The 19,766-nt window shown below is 38.2% G+C and overlaps 1 protein-coding gene across 1 annotated transcript in view; it reads left to right on the top strand.

Moving 5' to 3' along the window:
• RGS22 (regulator of G protein signaling 22) overlaps window positions 1-19,766 on the top strand; it is a 59,091-nt gene that overhangs the window by 19,555 nt on the left and 19,770 nt on the right. Inside the window, exons 8-15 of the mRNA XM_088533650.1 lie at window positions 1,616-2,282; window positions 2,729-2,890; window positions 3,804-3,984; window positions 5,761-5,900; window positions 6,216-6,321; window positions 8,195-8,320; window positions 9,906-10,007; window positions 16,690-16,884. Coding sequence (XP_088389776.1) covers window positions 1,616-2,282; window positions 2,729-2,890; window positions 3,804-3,984; window positions 5,761-5,900; window positions 6,216-6,321; window positions 8,195-8,320; window positions 9,906-10,007; window positions 16,690-16,884 — 1,679 coding nt within the window. The remainder of the gene's footprint in view (window positions 1-1,615; window positions 2,283-2,728; window positions 2,891-3,803; window positions 3,985-5,760; window positions 5,901-6,215; window positions 6,322-8,194; window positions 8,321-9,905; window positions 10,008-16,689; window positions 16,885-19,766) is intronic.

Consider the following 19,766-nt stretch of genomic DNA (forward strand, 5'->3'; position numbering starts at 1 on the left):
AAAGGATAATATTTGAAACAGTTTAAAAATAAGGAAAGAGTTTAAATTACATTCATTTTATATTCATCTATGTGCCATATGTGCTTCCACATGAAATTAAGTAATTGCAGAGTGGGAAATTCTGTACCACTCTGCAAAAAACTGTACCACTGTACAAGTTTCTATTTCAAGGTTATGCCTGCGTCAGTGGCTGACACTGTCTTTTCAGTGAGAGAAACAGGGAATGACTATTTGCCATTTATTTATTAACCTATCATAAGGAAAAACAGAGGTTGATAACATTACAAATATGACTTTATTGGACCTGAGAACTTTAGCCCTTTTCTAGGACAGTTCAATGCACTTGCTGCATATGCACCAGATGGTTGTGGCATCCTCCTCACTCACAACACAACTCAACCAGACCACATGTTTGTCTTAGCAATACAGCAGAGTATGAAAGCATAAACATAAGGAAGTTTTTGTTTATCTTTAGTTTATCACTTAAGCATTGAATTGGTACAAAGATATTGTAGAGCCTCAATAGAATTACGGTTTTGTTTTTTCTTTCACTTAGATTCTGTTGCTGCCCAGAACACCCACAGCCCTTCTGCTCACTTTTACATGACTGACTCGGACAGTGATAGCAGCACTAATCCAGGTAAGCTGTATATATAAGGTCAAAGTCTTCTCTGCTAACACACGCCAGAAATACTTTATTTGTCAAAAGTTTGGCAGATTTGGAAAATATAGCTGAATCAGTTAAAGCAGTAAGTTACTTGTATAGCAGAGCGGGGTCGCAAGGCATGGTTAAAAGCATCAAATGCAGCTGCAGAAAAAAAAAAAAGAAAAAAGCTGCACGGAGTCATAGTGAGAGAGGGTGGCTGAGGAGATGAAGAAGGATAAAGAGAACAAAGCAGGGGAGCTGAGGGGAAAAAAGAAGAGGGCTGATCACTGTTTTGAACTGATTACAAATTGAATATCTCTAAATGGAAAAGAACTATTTCTCAGTAACAGATGGGACTACAGTATTATTAAATGTGTCCACGGTCCTTAATATAATCTTTCAGTTTGTAATCTTTCTACATATGTCAAGATTTTACACAATTGAGAGAAGCCTGTTTGATGTTCTTTTGCAATAATCAGGGTTTTATTTTCAGCATATATAGACAAGAAGCTATCACTGACTACCTTCTGTAAGCTGAAAAAAAGGAAACAAAACAAAAACCCAAAACTCATCTTGCTGCAGACTGTAACTGTGATCAAACTGTACACAAATGCACAGAGAAGAAGCCAGGCCTTGCAGGACAAGAGGGTGGTTTAACAAATTCTGCGGAGCTGGGATGCTCAGCTGAGTAAACACGGCAGTTTGCTCAGGAGGGAGTTGCTCCTGAACTCTGCTACTCTGCCGGAATTCAATGGGGAATCGGCTTCCGAGTCCTGGGGCTGGGGTTGGGGACAGAGGGCACAGCAGAAGCGCCTCTGCTCTTCCTGGTGCTGCAGCACGATGGGGTGTGATTGCTCTGCAGCAATATGATTTAAATATGTTGCATTGTTTTGACTTGAAAACTTTTGTGTGCGGGAAGACATTTCTGAGTCAAAAGGGTGTTCAATTATCTTTTCTAATTTAATGCAGAAGCAGGTTCCTGGTCTACGGAATCTCACCAGCGGAGTTTCATTTCCCCTTCGAGGACAGCGCCAACAAAATCCAGGAAGAGATCCAGAAAGGCTGAGGAGGGTTCTTCTGTGGCCATCGCTGCTTCCCCCAGTCAGCTAAGGGTTTATGTAGACCAGAAATGGGAGAGTGAAGGAAAAGAAGAAGATAAACAGGGAATTGGTGCTTTTCAAACCCTGGAGGAATTCATATCATCTTATGTTCAATTTATTCTGATGGAAGCCATTTCAAACTTGACTGGTCAGACAGTTGCCAAGAGTGAGAATGCTGTGGATTTCAGTAAATTGTCTAAGGTGTTTATACAAGAGTTAGCAAATAAGAAAGTTTCCCTTGGTACTACAGAACCAGTCTTTTCTGAGAGTTTTGTTCCATTTACTGCCTTGGACTCCAAGCGTGAGGTACCAGAACGTGATACTGAAGAAGCAAGTGTACGATCGAGTTCGGAAAGCGAAGCAGCAGATTGCAGGGCTGCCTGGTGCACTAGTCACAGAACTTATGATGTTGGCAACAGACATGAGTTTGAAAGATTCAAGAAGTTCATTCAAGGAACACTTGGGGAGAGGTACTGGTGGCTGTGGATGGATATTGAACGACTAAAGGTTCTTAAAGGCACCAAAAAGCAGCAAAGGTATTTCTCCTTATTTAACATGTATTCCCATTATTTCATACTTGTAGGTGTATGGTTGATGCAGGTGTCGAGACGGTAGCATAAGTAATGGAAATGAGTGAACATAGTTAAATGAGTGAATACAGTGGACACAGTTAAAGTAGTTATGAGTGTCCTAACATGGTAAGTCAGGATTGACTCTGCTGAAGCTGACAAAACCTTTTCTTTGTCAGAATGACAAATTGCTTTAATGAAAGGCTTTATTAAATTTAGTTTGTCTATCTTAATGTGCTTAAGTATTTTATCCTACATAAAACCTGGCTCTAATTTGTGCAAAACATATTTTGACTTCTGCCATTTATTATAAAAGAAATGTTGCATGACAACAGTTTAATCAAGTAGGATGAACTGTGCTTATTTCTCTATGGCATTTGACATAGGCCTATGTGACTTTTTGTTGACTCAAGGCAGCTCGATAAGATGAAAAAACTCTATCTGCTGAGTGGTGGAGATTATTGCCTCAGTTCGGAAGTTTTGCTCAGATTAGATCTACTACGTGGAGATCAGTGGAATATAACGCACCTAAGAAAGATTCAGCCTGAAGTTGTGAAACCTTTACTTCTTTACTGGTATGAATAAATGAAGATTGAATAAAATTCTATTCCTTAATACATTTCCCTTTAATAAGCCAATTAGAAACATCTATTTCATCTCATTTATCGCATCCAATTACGGGAAGCAATGTCAGCATAAGTGCTAGCAGATTTTGCCTTGGCATTTTTAGCTGAGGTTAATCTGCACTGCAACCTGCTGGGAAGCCAGATAAATCTGCCTTGCTGAGCTCCTTGCTACGCTACTACCAGTAGCAGCTGAGTAGCCTTGCATACAGGCACCAAGGGTATCGTTGCTCTAAACTTCATGCTGAAGTGTGGACATATCCCTCCAGGCAGAAAAGGTTAATTCAGTCCTAACTTAATCCCATGCAGCCCTTCTCAAGTTTATGTAGCTGCTTTAGGTATACATCTGCATGAAGTTTGACCCCAAGACTTTACTGCTCAATGTTATAAAACATCCTTTTTATCTATTGACAGTTTAAGCAAGAATACAAATTCTAATATATTTCCAAATCACAAGATAAATTTGTGAAGATCCCCCTTTCTTGTAGGATATCAGCAAATGGCAGTCATGAGCAAATACCTGCAACTGTGAAGTTTGCTGTCTCCTGAGTCTCATGGGAATCGTGGTTTTGTCCTGTGATCTGTGCTCCTTTTCTATTCTTGCTACAGGAAGGATGAGGCACGTTTTACAACTCTGTTACAATGCAGTATTTGCAACCTAAGTTTTTTTTAGATGTAGCTTGTTTTTAGATGTGGAAGAGTGCAATATCTAAACATATCTTTTTACACTGCCTCAGTTTTAATCCTAATTGCTTACACATAGAGTAAACCACATATATAGATATAGTAAACATCATCATGAAAAAATGCCAAATAGCCCAATTTGGGGGAAATTTCTATTTGTTAACATTTTTTTTCCCTCTAGGGGTCCCAGATTTTGTGTTACTCATTCAACAGCAATACAAACTGCCAGCACAAAACTGAAACTTTGGCACGCACACCAGGAGAGACCAAGGCTAGACATCGATCCTTTTCCACAAATGGTGTCATTGTTGCCACTGAGACCTAAGTCTTGCCTGCCTAGGATAACACATTTCCATCCTCAAGTAAGTAAAGTCCATTCCCAACACTGAAAAACAAAGTCTGGTCCATCAAAAATTATGGTAAAACTGCTCAAATTCAGTGAGACAAGAATATGGTCCTTGGTTGTTACTGAGTCATGATTTAGTAAGAGAGATGTGTTTCTTGCAGATGGTTATGTATAAAAACGTAGAAAAAATTACTATATTTTAAGCAACATCTCGCTATAAACTGAATCCAATTATATTCTCAGTTACATGCTCGCTACTTCACAAATCCTTTAGAGAAATACTCCAAACTACATTAAGGCTGTAGCAGAGTAGATTTTGCCCTTCAATCAGCCTTATCTTAATCCAGAGTAATTCTTACAGCTTCACTGCAGTTCCCCTAAATCTCCCCTTCTGTTTATAAAAAGTGCAGAGCTCTGCTCAGTTTCCATCACCACAGTCTTTCAACTGGCTACACGTGAGATGTCTTTTCTAGAGAGGGCCAGCATGTAGCTTGTAGGTGGCCAATTCGGTTGTGACTGTTCTTCCTTGGGAGCCTGAATTTGAGAGCTGGCAGCAATGAAAGCTGCAGGGTTTGAGTAACAACAGTGTTAAGCCTCAGGATGGAAGAAACTTGAATGTGAATCCAGAGTGTGGTTCCAGTATCTATGTCACAGGTCTGTTCAAGTACACCCCTAATACTTTGAATTGGATAGTTTTAGGCTACTATTTTAAAAATATTTATATGTATTTTTAAAAAACTAATTAATGAAGATAATGGAGGGAAAAGAGTAGGATATATTTCCTGCTCAGAAGAAGCTGGGCCCAGGAGCCAGGTTCCTGCTGAGCTCAGTAGGAGTGGGATCCAGAAACTGTGTCTGATAGGGCCGGTCTGGCCCTACAAGATGTGCTGTGACCCAGGACTAGCAGCACGTTGGGGAGACAGGATCCTAGCTCTGCAGGGTTTCCAGGTTCTGCTGAGTTCAGCACTTGGAGGAAACAGTGTTCTGGCACCCACAGCTCTTATAGAATTAGCTGATCAACAATTTTCTGCCTGCTGTTTTGATGTGAGAAAAATGGACTTCTGAATTTCTACAGTGCTTGCAAGTGTTTTTAAAGTACAACAAGTCAGGCTGAGTTTCTAAAGGCACTTGGGGTGCAGCTGGCATCCCCAAAAGTACTGGCATGATTTTGCTGAAAGTCAGGATTGAAGTGGCAAAATACTCCCTTTCCTCCTACTCTGAGCAATGGCTGTGTCTGATTTACAGCTGCTTAAGGTGTTCCTAGTAAAGATTCACAAAACATTGTTCACATTTTCTTCACCTGACATCCTCTGTTATGCTGTACAAAATGCACATTCAATATTAATACCTGTTTGAAATGTAATTTGTAAGCTATAGTGATAGTATTATATTTTATGTATTTTATATATACACATACACATTATATATACAAATATATAAACACATGAACATATAACATATATAATGTATAAATATATACAATGCAAGTGTATAATTTATATATATACACATTATATATATATAAAATATGTATATAAATAATTAAGTTGTGCTGAACAACTTTGGAAGATATTCAGGGAAGCTTTTCAAAATTAGCAATTTTACATATTGTTAGTAAGAAGGAAAACAAATTGTCCTGAAAAACCTTTAATTATCTATCTGGTATTATTAGCTACTTAACTAGAGTAGTTAGTGTTATTATCTAATTATCTAGAGTAGTTAGTTAATGAATTAAAAAACACAAAGTGGAAAAGAAATCTGAGTTGCTCTATTTTTCTGCTATGTCTTTTAGAAAAGTAGAATTGGCTCACCAACAACTTTATTTAAACTAGCTACATCAGATTTCTCTTGGAGGAGACCGTCAAGGTTATCAGCTACCCTGTCACCAAGTCATAGCCCCCAAAAGGATGATGATTCTAGCAGTAGAAGGAGGTAGGTACAAAAGCTGTTTGTGCCTCTTTCTGTATCCCAAATATTTATGAAATGCTTTGGGACCCTTTTGTTTCGATAAATATATTTGTTTAGTACAGTGTTGCTTATATGTTGTTTAACACAGCTTGCTGAAGCATAGTGATGCTATAGACTGCTTGCATGGGAAATTTCTTCCTGGTAGAATAATTTGTGTAATATTCAATGTGATATTCTACCTGACTCACACCCCATCTTAGTTTTTATTTTATAAACAGTTCTAGTCTTTCACCAAGGCATTGAAGGTATAGGTATTGAACATCTTTCTTGCGATTCTAGGCCAAAAACAGTAAGCAGTGGCATGATTCGTGCCTTAGCTTTGGATGAGACTGCAGACTCAGAATACAAGGGCAGTAGAAAATACACCTATGCTGAGTTGCTCCAAGTAAGTAGCACTTAAAGATTTTAGCAGTCTTGAATCATGGGTTAAAACTTTTAATTCTGTAGTATTAAAGGGAATGTATTAAAGTCAATGACTTGTGTCAGTCGGTTTGATTATGTGAATGTCGTTGCCTTGTGCAGAGGTATAATTAAAATGTCATAAAATTCTGTGCGGTATCTGTCACCTATTTGATAGGAAATCATGGCATGTACAGAGGTTTATTTTCACTAGAAAGTGTTGATCTTTTCCATGGTGACCATGTGCTCAGTGGACTATTATGGAAAGTCACTGGATGAATGCTTCACTGGAATCATTGCTTAGGAAAGTATACCAGGCTTACAGTGTAACTAAGAGCTGAATCTGGCCTAGAAAGTCATTAAAATAGTAAAATTCATAAGAGGAAAATGTTTCAGTTGTAAAATTCCTCTTTATTGCTTGCATACTTTATTCTTTGGTTTGTTGAATTATTGCCTGCTAAGCAAGCCCTCGATCCAGCAAGCCTCAGGAGGGACAGGCTGCACAGAAGAGCCTTTTCCTAATAACTCTTAAAAGGCTGACAAATAGAGCATGTGAGATGTCAAGATTTGGCAATTTTAAATATATCTCAAACTTTTCATGTCTGTGGAATGTTCCTGAAACAGCCTGCTGTTTTAGAGATATTGATACCCATGGCCTCGCAACTCAAAAAGCATACTATGAAATTTGAGCTTGCTTCCACATACATGGACTTTGTTGATCTGTTGAGCACATCATTGCTTTTTCACACCAAAACCATACTTTGTTTATTACTTCATTGAAATAATTTTCTCTTGCTGTTGCTGTTGTTAATTTGAACTAGAGAAAACGTTCTTATTGTAGTTAGGGGAAATTTATAGTTGGAAACTTAGACTGAGGAAATGTTCACAACACGAACATTAGCTTTTATACATCTTCATCATGTAGAGTTTATCTCTGGCTGATAGGAGGAAAATACTATTTGCTTACACCTATAGGGCCGAACAGGAACCTACAAACAAGACCCTACGTTTTGCTACCCCAAATATGATGTAAAGGAGAGTGTGGGTTTCCGTAGTTTAATGTCATATGGGGAAGTGGCATCCTCCTACTCTGTATCAGAGGCCTGGCTTCCTCCTGCACTTCTTCATTCTCACTGTTTGAAAAGAAGCTGGCCATCGTGCTCACCTACTCTTGCTTCTGCCATCAGCAACAGCAGGCCAGCTTGACTTGAGTTGCAAACTCCTCTGGCTTCTGTGTTGGCTTTGACAAAATGGATATATTCTTCCTCAAATGCTTCTAGGAGAGGGCAGAGGTCAATAGAGGGCAGAGATTTCCTGTTCCCTGACATGTTCATGATTTCGATGCTGACTTCAGTGTGAGACTCGACAGAAGTATCTTTTGTTCCATGATAACTAACTACTCTGAGGCTTGAACAAAAAGTCACCTTTAAAATTCTGTTAGTTTAAAACACAACAGCCTGAACTAAGGCAACTTCTGATGGTAGGCTACAGTGCTAAGCAACTCAGTTTACTATCACTGGCATTCCTGGGTTCAGGGTTAAAGAGGTAATGATGGAAAAAATACCAGGATTGCTTTCCTGTTTCAAGTATCGGGGAACCACCTAAGGGATACTGTGGTCATTTTGCTATTATGTATGCCTTCAGTCAACAGATTTATTTCACCAAACGTGAATATTTACTGGGAAAAGTGGTATGGAGCATTATGATCAACTGCATATGTAGTAGAAAATGGAGCCTGGTTTCCTGGGATGAAGATACTAATTGAACACACTGCATGACCCTCCATTGCAATGTACTGACATTTGAAAATAATGAAAGCCTGTTATTCCTTGTTGAATAATTATATTTTATTTCTCCAGGGGAAAAGTGCTGCTGGCAGTGCTGTCCTAGGGGGACCAAGAATGGAAAGCATGTTGCAGTCTCTTTATTTGGAGAACAGAGCAGGCTACTACTTCACACACTTCTGCGAGAAGTCGGGGAATAAGGTATGAGCATTTTCCTACCCTGTGATAATTTAGTGACTCAATGCCAAGTTATAGAGGGCAGCCAGGCTGAAAAAATAATTGGAGAAAGAAAGATTGATGACTGGATGAATTATTACTTGTGAGACTACAATCCCTCAACAACAATAAACTGTTCATGTGTATATTGAAACTAATGACAGGTCTTAACCAAACTGTCAGATCCTAACTGTCTCAGACCTATTGGAAATCTAATTGTACCATCAGGGATAAAAAAAGACTAATCATTTTTAGAAACTAGCCTTTAACTTGGCAGAAAAAATGAGGTCTTAACCCACAAAAACATTTTTTAAAAAGATGGAAAATCTGCTATGCTATTACTCATGATAATCTGCCTCCCTCTTACTTGCTGGGTTAGTGAGGTCCAAAATCTCCAATGTTTTAAAAACGTTCTTCTGCTTCCACGAAGCTTCTTGGATTTCTGAGAAACATAACACTATTTCTTCTCTGCAGTCAGCAGACTCATCATTCATTGCTGGGTGTAAACTGAGGATTGGTTGGACCAAGTTATCAATCTGAGTCAGTGTTTAGTGGCTTTGCAGAAACATTGAATCTGTACGGGCGATTTCAATACAATCAAGATGGACATCTGTTCCACTGCTGGCACAACCCAGACTCCAGCAGCAGTAGCTAGAAATGCCTTTGGCTACCAGAAGGCAAGAGCCAATATTTCCAAAGCTGAATACCTTAAGCTAAAAATATTAAGTGTATATTAGACAGAAATCTTAATAAAAATAGCTTTTTTTCTTTTCTTTTCTTTCTTTTTTTTTTGGTGGGAGATAAGCACTCACATGCTGTCTGGTATTTACGGGTTCCAAACTCCTTAGATGATTAGTTTCTTTTGGTGTTGTCTATCCTTGTGGAACCTATTTCATTCATATGCTAGGTCTGGGAAGCTACAGTTTGTGGTGCAAAGTTCCTCACACTTACCTTTTTGGAATGCCCTCTTCTATTGTCTAGTCATGGGTCTTCCAGCATGTTTGTAAGATCCAAACCCTGTAAGTACATGATTAAAACAAGGGGGTTAGGGAAAAGATCTAGGCCTCTTCTTCTGAAAGATCTTCTGATGTTTATTTGAAATTATGAAGGGGAGCCAAGATTTTGTGCCTCAGAAATGCATGTAATAAAAATGTAATGATAGTGACAGTAACACATGTCAAGTCCATGGTATTTAATTGTTTTGATTATTGCTATTCTACCATGGCACAAATTCTGCATGTCCATTATCAGCATTTCTTCCTAAGTGTTGGCTTTTTGCCATTGGAATGTGGTTACTCTTCAAATGTTAACAACAATGTTAACAATTTTAATGGCAAATTATGCACAAAGGATACAATAAAAGATAGAATATCACAGTGACGATGCCGGTGACAGATGACGATGTTGTCCTTCTGCCAGTATGCAAGAGAAAATTAAATCCATCTAAAATTGATCTTGATTTATGATTACCCCAAGGAGCTAAATAATTACTTGCACTGATAACTCAATCTTTTATAAAGCCCTGATATTTGCGTAGCAGTAACTTACTTACTTTTTTTTTCTTTTCTAGTTGTGGGAGAACAGTGCGTACTTTTGGTTTGACCTACAGGCTTATCATCAGCTTTTTTACCAAGAAACTCTTCATCCTTTTAAAATACGCAAGCAAGCTCAAGTAAGTGGTAAATAATGTGTTTTCCCTTCACAAATACATTTGTTCAGTGTAAGACTGAAGAGAAGACAGGAGGTGGAAAGGCTTCCAAATCTCGACATCTAACACCAAAGTAAATCTGGGTTGTGGACAATAAAAGAAGCTCTTTGGATTGTTACCATGGAATTTCTTGATTTAAATGTTAAACATGCAGATTTGATTTCTAGGCTCTGCTGTCCATTCCCAGTTTTATCTGTTATGTTCAGTTTACCTAGTCTCCCCTTTGCTAGTCTGTGCTGAAGTTGGAAACTGTCTGTTTAATGATAATGTTGGTGATATCATTTTTTATAAATCAGCTAATAGTACTGTACCTTTCTTTCCATCTGCTGTGTGGGTTAGAATGGCAAGTCTTGCAGCCCAGATCTCAGACAGTGACCTTTAGCCATGCAAAAGGAAGTTGCCAGTCATGTTTTTCTTTTTCTGAATGTCAAGGTGTTATTATTCTCCTTACACAATTTCTCCCCTCTACTTGATCTTTACACCCTCATTTGCTGTCAAGTGGAGCTGATATTGCCTATAAATAACTGCTCTTTACTGAGCATGCACTTCAAGTCTTGCTGCAGAATAAGAATAAACTGATTTACCACAGGCCCTGAGTGCTGATAGCTATGGCTGACTGCAGACTAGTAGGATGCTGCCAGGAAGGAGGCTGCAGCAGTGTGATATCATTAGAAGCATTCCAAGCAACTTTTAAAACAATTTTTGTGAAACTTTGGTCTGTTTTTCCTCTCTACGCCTTGTGTAGGAGTATATCCTATCTGCATATTTGAATATATGTTGTAATAGAGCAAAGCTGCTTCACGTGTCCTTGGAACAAACGTCTGTACAATGGTTCAGAATAGTCCCTTTGTATGGCTAAGGTTGCTGAGCATCTGGACTTCCTTGAATTTGTCTTGTTTTTCCACTTAAAAGTTTTACTAGGTCAAATGAGAGAATTTTGCATATTTGTCCAGAGTTCCCACCTGAATCACTATTAGTTGTTTGGAAAATCTAAACAGAGATTGAAGCACAGATTCCTTCCTCTCACTCATTACATACTGGCTAACTTGAACTACTGTCATTTATTTCCACCACTCTGGCTTTACTTATGGCCTGAGGCTAAGGGCATAAGGCTTTTAAGGCTGGCTTCGTGTTTATCCTTAAAACTGCGTGTGCCTTCAGTATCTGCCCAGTGTATGACAAAGCCCTGGAACAGGCTGCCCAGAGAGGTTGTGGAGTCTCCTTCTCTGTGGATCTTCCAAACCCTGCCTGGATGCCACCCTGTGCCACATGCTCTAGGTGCCCTTGCTTGAGTAGGGGATTAGACTAGGTGATCTCTAGGGGTCGCTTCCAACCTCAGCCGTTCTGTGATTCTGTGGTTCTGTGGTATGTGTATGGCGAGGGCACCCAGTTCACATCAGGCACATAGGCCTGTTGCCTCCCTCACGCTCCTCCAGCTTTGTCACAATGTTTACTTCAGAAGCTGGACCAGCACATTGAAGTAGCCTGGCCATCTTGTCCCTGTCCTTGGATCTTCAGCGCTGAGCCTCTGAGCTTGCTGTGCACTTAACTAGATAGTCTTTTGGAAATCTTGATGGGGAATGCTATTCTGGGAGAAGTCTCAGTATGTGGTTTATTAGTTTGTTTTCCAAAGTCTTAGAACATCCTAGAGGCACAGTAATTTAAGATGATATGGCAAAAATACTAACAGTAAAAAAAAAGCAAAGATGCTAATAACTAAGTAATCTGTGTTGCTGCCTGTGCCCGTTCCCTATAGAGACCCTTAAGGTTCTGCTCCAGAAGTGAACCCCTGTAGGGTGCTCTGCTCCAGACATGGTATCATACTTTGTTAACCTGCAGGTAAAGAAAAATTGTAAGATGCTAATTGTGACAATTCGGTCTTGCGCTTGGGCCAAGATATGGGAGATTCAATAGCAGTTTAGCAGAATCCCATTTTTCATTAGGAAAAGTTATACTGACTTACATTTAATGTGGCATTAGTGAGGAACTAGCTTGCTTAACGCCTGGTAATCAGAGAGTTGGAGTATAGCAGAGGTACTCTGTGTAAAGTCAAAAACATGATACATTTCTATTTATTTAAACCATACCTAAACTGTATCTTCATGTGCTTTTTATTGTAGGCTCAATCTTATGATTTGATCCATGGTAGTTTAAAATGATGTTTTATAATTTGGTTTAATTTTACAGCAGCCTTCACTCTTTTTTTTTTTCCAGTGGTTGCATGACTGAAAATTAAGGGCGCTGTATTTTTTATTTTTCTTATCATGTTTCCAGTGCTGGCCTGGTGGTGACAGCAGAACATCGTAGAATAAGGGTTACCAGGCAATTGTAGAGGACTACATACACATAGCCATTAAAGTAAATACATCAAAACGAAATATGTGAAACTGTTCCATTAGCATAACTAACAGCTGAAATGTAACATAACAAATCAACACATGTGCTGCAACATTTGGTATCATTCTCAAGTTTGCCTTTTAAGGCTTCACAAAAATTATTCTTGTTTTCACTGGAACACGGTTAAGAGTCAAGCTGCATCCAATCTACAGAGTCTGCTTATGGAAAGGATGCCTTCCCAAAATCTGTGCTCACCTTTGGCACAATAAAATAGTTATTCCAAATACTCCTAAGAGAATGCAGATCAGATTCTAATAGCACATCGTCATATATATTCTACCATTTATTACAGAAAGAGACATGCAAAGTATTTTGTATGTGTTCTGCCTGTCTGTTTCCTGTTAGAAACAAGAACGACCCCTGACTGCTGTGTTTCCGCTACTCAGTATTTCAGTTGTGAGGTATTTTTATCTCAGTTTTATGACAGAATAAGGAAATGCATTCTGAGGTGTATATTCATTCATATGGGGGTGAAAAAAAATCAAAACAAAAAACTATAGTGAAAATGAAATCTGATGCATAAGAAAAAATGATGGGTGCCAGTAATCATCTAAAAATGTAGTGGTTATTCGTTAAAAACATACACACAGGATTGTAAAATAACTTGAGAGAGAAAAACAAAAAAGAAACACATGTTGTATTTTGCAATGAAATTAGAATTAGAAATTTTGATATATTTATGGGAAGTACAATATTTTAACACTGGAGCCAATTTAGATAAAGGGAGCAATCATTACTGTGAACCTGTAGGGTCAGACCCAAGATTTATGTTAGTAGAAAGTCATGGAAGGGATTAAGGTGTTTTAGCCTTCCCATTTAAGACCAGCCAATGCATTACAGTCTTCATATCATACAGTTCGGTCAAAGAGCTGCAGAACTCCTTCATTTAGAGCAGATCCAAGTCCATGGGCAGCTCTATAAATCACTTAAACTCAATTCTTTTTGTTGTCTTTTGCTTCACCTTAGTCATTCTGAGATCGCTTACCAAAATCTTCCTATCTAGGGATGAATTCACACCAAAAGCCAAGACCTGAACAAGCCCCAATTTGGAAACTCATAAACTAGACCAAAATGTTAAGCTATTTACCAAGCATTTAGTGCCTTCAGATTTGTATCATCATAAGCAATTTGAAGATACAAACTCTGGTCAAATGTCCATATCTGGGTTTAAGTTTGGATATATCACTTATTCTAATATATTTATAGGAAAAATACATAGCTGAACAGATAGGATTTTTTTTTCTGCGTGCTACAGAAAGAAGAAAATATTGACTAAATGAAGCATTATGTGTGTGTGTGATGTCATACGTATAAAATATATGTGTGATTTTTACAGTCTTTAAATTAATGTGACTTTTTTTCCGGTGATCCTTTAGGACATTGGCTAATACCAAAGTTTCAGTATTACACTGAGAATCAGAAAACCACAAAGCTTCCGAAACATAGGAGTTAGATCATGATTAATGAAAAGACTAAGAATAATCTTTTTAAAAGGATACAATATGTTCTTCTCCAAATCTCCCTGACTAATGCCCAGCATTGAAGGCTGTGAACACGTCCTCTTTTCCTCTTCTTTTAGCATGTCTAGAATTCAGAACTGTTGGTCTTTACACAGTCTTTGCATTCAACTCAAGGCAGATCTGCAGCTGTACCTGAACATGGGAGCTCCTTCTCCTCTCACGGAAACATCTACAAGTGCATCCGGTCACCTCACCACTCTATGATGCTGTTTGTAGTATAGTGTCAAATCCCATAGCAATAGACTCTGAAGAATATAAAGAGAAAGATGGCATTCTGCCCAATCCTTAGAGAATATCAATCTGCGCCTCTTAAAGATGAAGAAATCTACACAGCACTGCTGGATCTGGTCCTTTGAGTTTGATAAAGTGCGCTCCTACAACTAATTCATCTGCCTAAATTTCTATTCACGTATATGTTGGCAGCCCTAACTCTTCTTGTATTGTTTATGGAAAACAAAATGCCTGTTTTTATTATTTCCTTTCTTATGTTCTAGTTTCATATCTGAAATTAAAAACTATAGAAGGGCAGTCTACAGGTAGAGAAGCTGGCAAAGGCAGACCCTAACACAGTAATATGCTATCACAGTACCAGTGTGATTGGATTTTTAATAGTTTTTGGTCAAAGCCTCTTGATCTGGGTAATTTCTTTTCCTGTAAACTGATAGTTTTTGTCAACTGTAAAGAAGAGTCGAAAAACATATTCAAGTTAATCCATTTAATGCAAGGGAAGTCAGTTTTCCAAGGTACATCCAAGGAAGATGTAGAACTTTTTTTTTTTTCCTTAAAATTATGTTAAAGACAACCAGTCATTTAAGTAACCAGTTTAAATGTATGTTAAAATACTGAAGATCTACTTTGGCCCCTTTTCACCAATTTATAGATCCCTTGTGTGGTTCTATGAGTCATAACAGGTGGGCCAATGTAGCCCTAATGAATAAGTTGGTCGACCCCTCCTTAAAAAAGCTATTTTTAGAGATACCAGATCTTTATACTGCTGAAATGTTTCTTTCTTGTTTGGCTATGTTTTATGTTAAATGTTTTGGATCAGATTAAAAGATGACATAACTGAAACTTTATTAGTTTTAGGGTTCTTTATAATAACTTCCAAGATTTGACATCACTATGAATTTAATTAATGCTGTCTCTGCTAAATTTCAGTTCCTTCTGGGATTTTCTGAGAAGAGCATTAGTGAGGACAAATGTGATCTTGCTTGTCAGCTAAAACTCTCACAGCCATGATCTATCTTCTTGACCTCACCCTTACACCTAGTAGCCTTTAGTGGGCTAGTAACTTGTGGGCCATAGTAGCCTCAAGCCATTTTAGTTTTCAGTGATTCTATCATTGTAGAGAGGGGGGGAATCTGCATAGGCAGGAAATTTCCTAATTATCAGAAGCTCTTCCTGGAGGATGTGAGCTGCCATAGTTCCATGTTCCTCCATGGTGTATCATCAGGACAGGGTGCAGGGACTATCTTCAGTTGCTGAGGCCTGAACTACTGCGGGTGCAGTTTGGTGCTGTTTCAAAGAGAGAGTAAATCAGAATATGATGTAAAACAAATAGAAATGCCATTATTTCATGTACTTATTTTTTTCCTCTGACTGTGCTAGAAACCTAGATACAACAGTATTATTACTTGAAAACAGAGTAGATGGGCTACTTCCCTCTACTGCTTTGTTTGTCTGCTAGTTACAGAGGGATTTTAGTCACTTACTTCACTGACAAAACATCTGACGGACTCATCAGCTGGTGCCAATTGGTGTCACCCCCAAAAGAAATGCTGATTTACACTAACAATCTGATCTCCAACAGTGACTGTCTTAAAAATTACTTGGACTTTGATGATGTAAAGAAGAGAAAACATTCAAAACTATATGAATTTTTATTATGGCAGTATCTCTTTTTCCTTGATTTGCTAGCTGCAATCAGAGTATAAGATATTCTTAAAATTGTTCCTGTTCCTTTTCTTTCCTGACTTCTCAATATTCTGTTATATAACAATTTATGAAACTTGAGGTGGGAAAAAAAGCAGAATTTGATTTAGGTGACTTTGAAAAAAATGTTCCCTCAAAATAAATTTTAAAAATGTCTCTATGCTTCAAGCATGAGTGGAAAGGGAACATTTTCTAAGTTCAGCTTTTCTCTGCTTTTACATGTTATAAAGACTGCAATAAATCTGGTTTGGTTATGGTTTACACCTCAGTTCTACACTGGTATCTCCTATTATGGATTTTGTACGATGCTGGAGTCCCATCAGTGTCCAAGGCAAGACAATCTCAGCATAGATTGAAATCTTCTTGTTTTCATTAATTTTAATCTAGAATTACAAATTCCAGTCTACTCTTAATTCAAACAGAAGAAGTAAGAATCATGTACAAGCTGGCCAGGCATGTATTTTGCAAAAGTCTGCAAAAGTTGCATTCAGTCTGATCTGAATGTAATTACTGATCAAACAAATATCTCCCTCCATGCAAGCTTTACATTGTGAATTATTTTGCAATCTAACCATTTTGACAAATAGGAGTAAAAATGGCAGGGAACTCGGCAATTACTGAATTTTAGACAAAATAGTAACATAGATTAAAACAAGGTAGGGGTGATGAGATGTCTGTCTAGAATATATAACAGGACAGTGAGTGACAAATATATAGCAACTCTCTCTGACGGACTATGATCATTAGAATGGATGATGATGAAGAAATACTTTTTTTTTTCTTTCTTTTTATTGTAGTTCCTTTATGCAACTTACATTGCCCCATCTGCCAATATGGACATTGGACTCCGTCAAAATAAGAAATATGAGATTTATAAGAATATTGACCCAGCCTTTGAGGATCTTTTTGACCCAGCAGAAGAATATATTCTCACTCTCCTGCTGGAACCATGGACGAAGATGGTAGAAGAAGACAGATGCACTTATGAAAAGGTAACTAACCTGGAGGACACTGTGAAAGATTCTTATGTTGGGGGAAGAAAAAATGCAAAAGCTTCCCTATAGCCCCTGCTCAGACCCACCTGTGAGTTTGTTGTATTTTCAGTCAGGAGGAGAGAAATATTGCAGGCTGTTTTGCTCCTACCCTCCCTTCTATGCTGATCTACAGACAGTTTGGCTTCATCATGAGAGCAGACCTCTCCAAAAGGATGATGCAGGTCTGCAAATTAGTGAGGAATGTATCTTGCTATGGCAAAATTTCTCTTTGCACTTAGGGAGTGTCATGTTTCTGCACTCGTGCCATTGAATAGAAGTCATTTCTTACCATGGATAGCCCAAGAGCCTTTTGTGTTTCTAATGATTAGCAGAAAATAAGTAGGGTTTCTAGAGTGTCCACAGTGTGATAGGATCCATAGTTAACTGTATTCCTTGGTGTTCAGAATTAAAAGGGGAATCATATACTGTGATCCAGCTGTGTTTGCCCCAAATGTTGTTTTTAGATAGCTGCCAGGCTATGAAAGGGCTAACTGTGCTCCGTACGCTTCCTGAAGTACGTGGGTCAGTGGTATATGTGGCTCTACAGAGTCTGCTGAAGGTTTGGGCTGAGCAGGTGTGTGCAGCTACAGGGGAAGGCTGCAATTCTCACTTCGCTTTGCACAAATCAGAGTAAGAAATAGCTGAGGTGCTGGAGAAGGGCAGGGGGTAATGTGGCTTTCTGCTGCTTGTGGACTTTCAACTGTACAGAAAAATGCTGCTTACAGAGCCTTAAATTCTCTCTTTTGTATATGGAAGCTTCTTGCAATGGAGAACAGGGATTTGGAAGGCAGTAAGTTATTTCTTGTTTCTCTTCCATTGTGGTCTAAGATGAAGCATCTCTGCTTGCAGAGGCAATAGCATCGAGTGCTTCTGGTCCATCTGTCAGCATGTAGTGGGAACATACACTCATTACCACCTGCAAAGTGTGTTAAGATCCTTCTGTGGAAGATTTGTAGCATAATGGATTATTTTTGCTTCAGCTGTAGTGTTGTCTTTATACGTATGGGCAGAATAGCAATGCAAATTCAAAACCGTGAACGGACTTTTAGGCCTATTAGGTGGTGCCTGGTAGTAGGTGTGTAAGAGTAGAATATGAGAGCAGGATAAACAGGCAGCAATATTGCCAACTTCCAGCACTTTGCAACTAAGGCAGTTCATGAAAAAGAGGCTTTATCCTTTTTCGTGTGTATTTTTTTTTTAACAGTCTTTGATGACCTTTTTCCCTCCATTAAGTCATGTGATGTTTTCTGAGATGTTTTATGTTTACAGCCTCGCTGTAAAATGCCACAGCAGATGGTGAAAAGAATGCTGATTTAGGGTTTGTTTTCAAACTTCTTCATAATTTTGTCCGATGCTCCAATTTTATATGTTATAACCAGTGGCACAGAGAAACAATGAACATTTCTTACTAGTCATATTCTCAGTGTTGCTTCTGCTTTTATATGTTTCTGTTGTTTCAATTAATTCTCTTTGAAACTAAAGCACCCTAGACCATTTAACCTCCCATTTGACCTTTTTTTCCTTCCCTTTGTTATACTCAGTATGTGTTATATTCTGTATGTGTTACATTCTTTTGACACAATGCAAACAGTACCAAAGATATGGATGCAGCAAGGACTACTCCGTGGCACAATGATGTTTTCTGTTTTTCACTGTATTCCTTTCCTAACTGTTCCTACCAATCTAACCGCCATTTGACTCCTGGTGAGCTTTGAGTGCACGTGCAAAATAGAAGCAAATAGCCATCTGCAGTGATTCCAAGATCTTTTTACTCAGTAAAACAGCTAATGTAAGGCTCTAATTTGGAGCCCATTTGAATTACTTAATGTTTATTGTAGTTGAATTTAGCTGACCTTATCACGCAGCCACTAAGTATCCTGCAGCTCTTCACAGTCAATTTAGTTTTCTGCTCTGTGGAATCATTTTGCAAACGTTGTTCTCTCTCACTCACCTCCTTTTCCAGATAATTTCTGAATGTGTTTAAAAAACAACCCCAGCACAGATTCCTGTGAGACTCCAAAAGGAACCGCACCCCGTTATGAAAGCTATGTATTTATTTATGGCTTTTTTTTCTGTTTTAATTAATTCGCAAGGGATCTTCTGTCTCATCCTGTGATAACTTAATTTCCTTATGAAAATTCAAAAGACTGAACACTATTAAAACTTTTCAGAATGATACATGCTAATCCAAACATATTTGTGCCATATTCTCTTCTGAAGTTTTTAGTCTCTCTTCGTCTGAGAAAGCCACTTCAAATACGATTGTTTATGACCCACAGAATACCATGTAATGGGTTGACAATTTCATTAACATGAAATTTTATTTGTTTTTATGCCAGACTACTGTTACTATAACTTTTTGTAAATATTTTTCAATATACATAAAGAATACTAGATGGTCTAATGTCTGTTGCAAATGGTCATTGAGTCACTTCATCTGATCAACTGCTTCTGAATGTTCTTTAAGCACATAATTTGCACTGTTTTTGGTAATGGGAGAACTCCTTGCAAATAAAAATTTAAACTGAAAACTCTTGTTTTCTGTTAAGTTAATGCTTGTGTCAGGTTATATCTCCTTGAGTTAACTGAAGGGTAATCTCCTACTGTCCTTTCGATTCAGATGATGATTTGCAAGTGTTCAGATACATGCAGACTTCAATGCCCTGAAAACACGAACTTCTTAATCAGAGCATGCAAAACAGAACAAAATCCTTTTGAATGCACAGTATTTTTGATTGTGAAGAGCTATTTTACACAGACATAAGATGACTTGTTCTACGAGGCAGGATCTCTTTTGTGAGAAACAGCACGGGTGGATGCATTAGGCACACTTCTGAACA

The sequence above is a fragment of the Tinamus guttatus genome, unplaced genomic scaffold, assembly GCF_059628265.1.
Source record: "Tinamus guttatus ecotype Peru unplaced genomic scaffold, ASM5962826v1 Tinamus_guttatus_pri_ptg000510l, whole genome shotgun sequence".
Lineage (NCBI taxonomy): Eukaryota > Metazoa > Chordata > Aves > Tinamiformes > Tinamidae > Tinamus > Tinamus guttatus.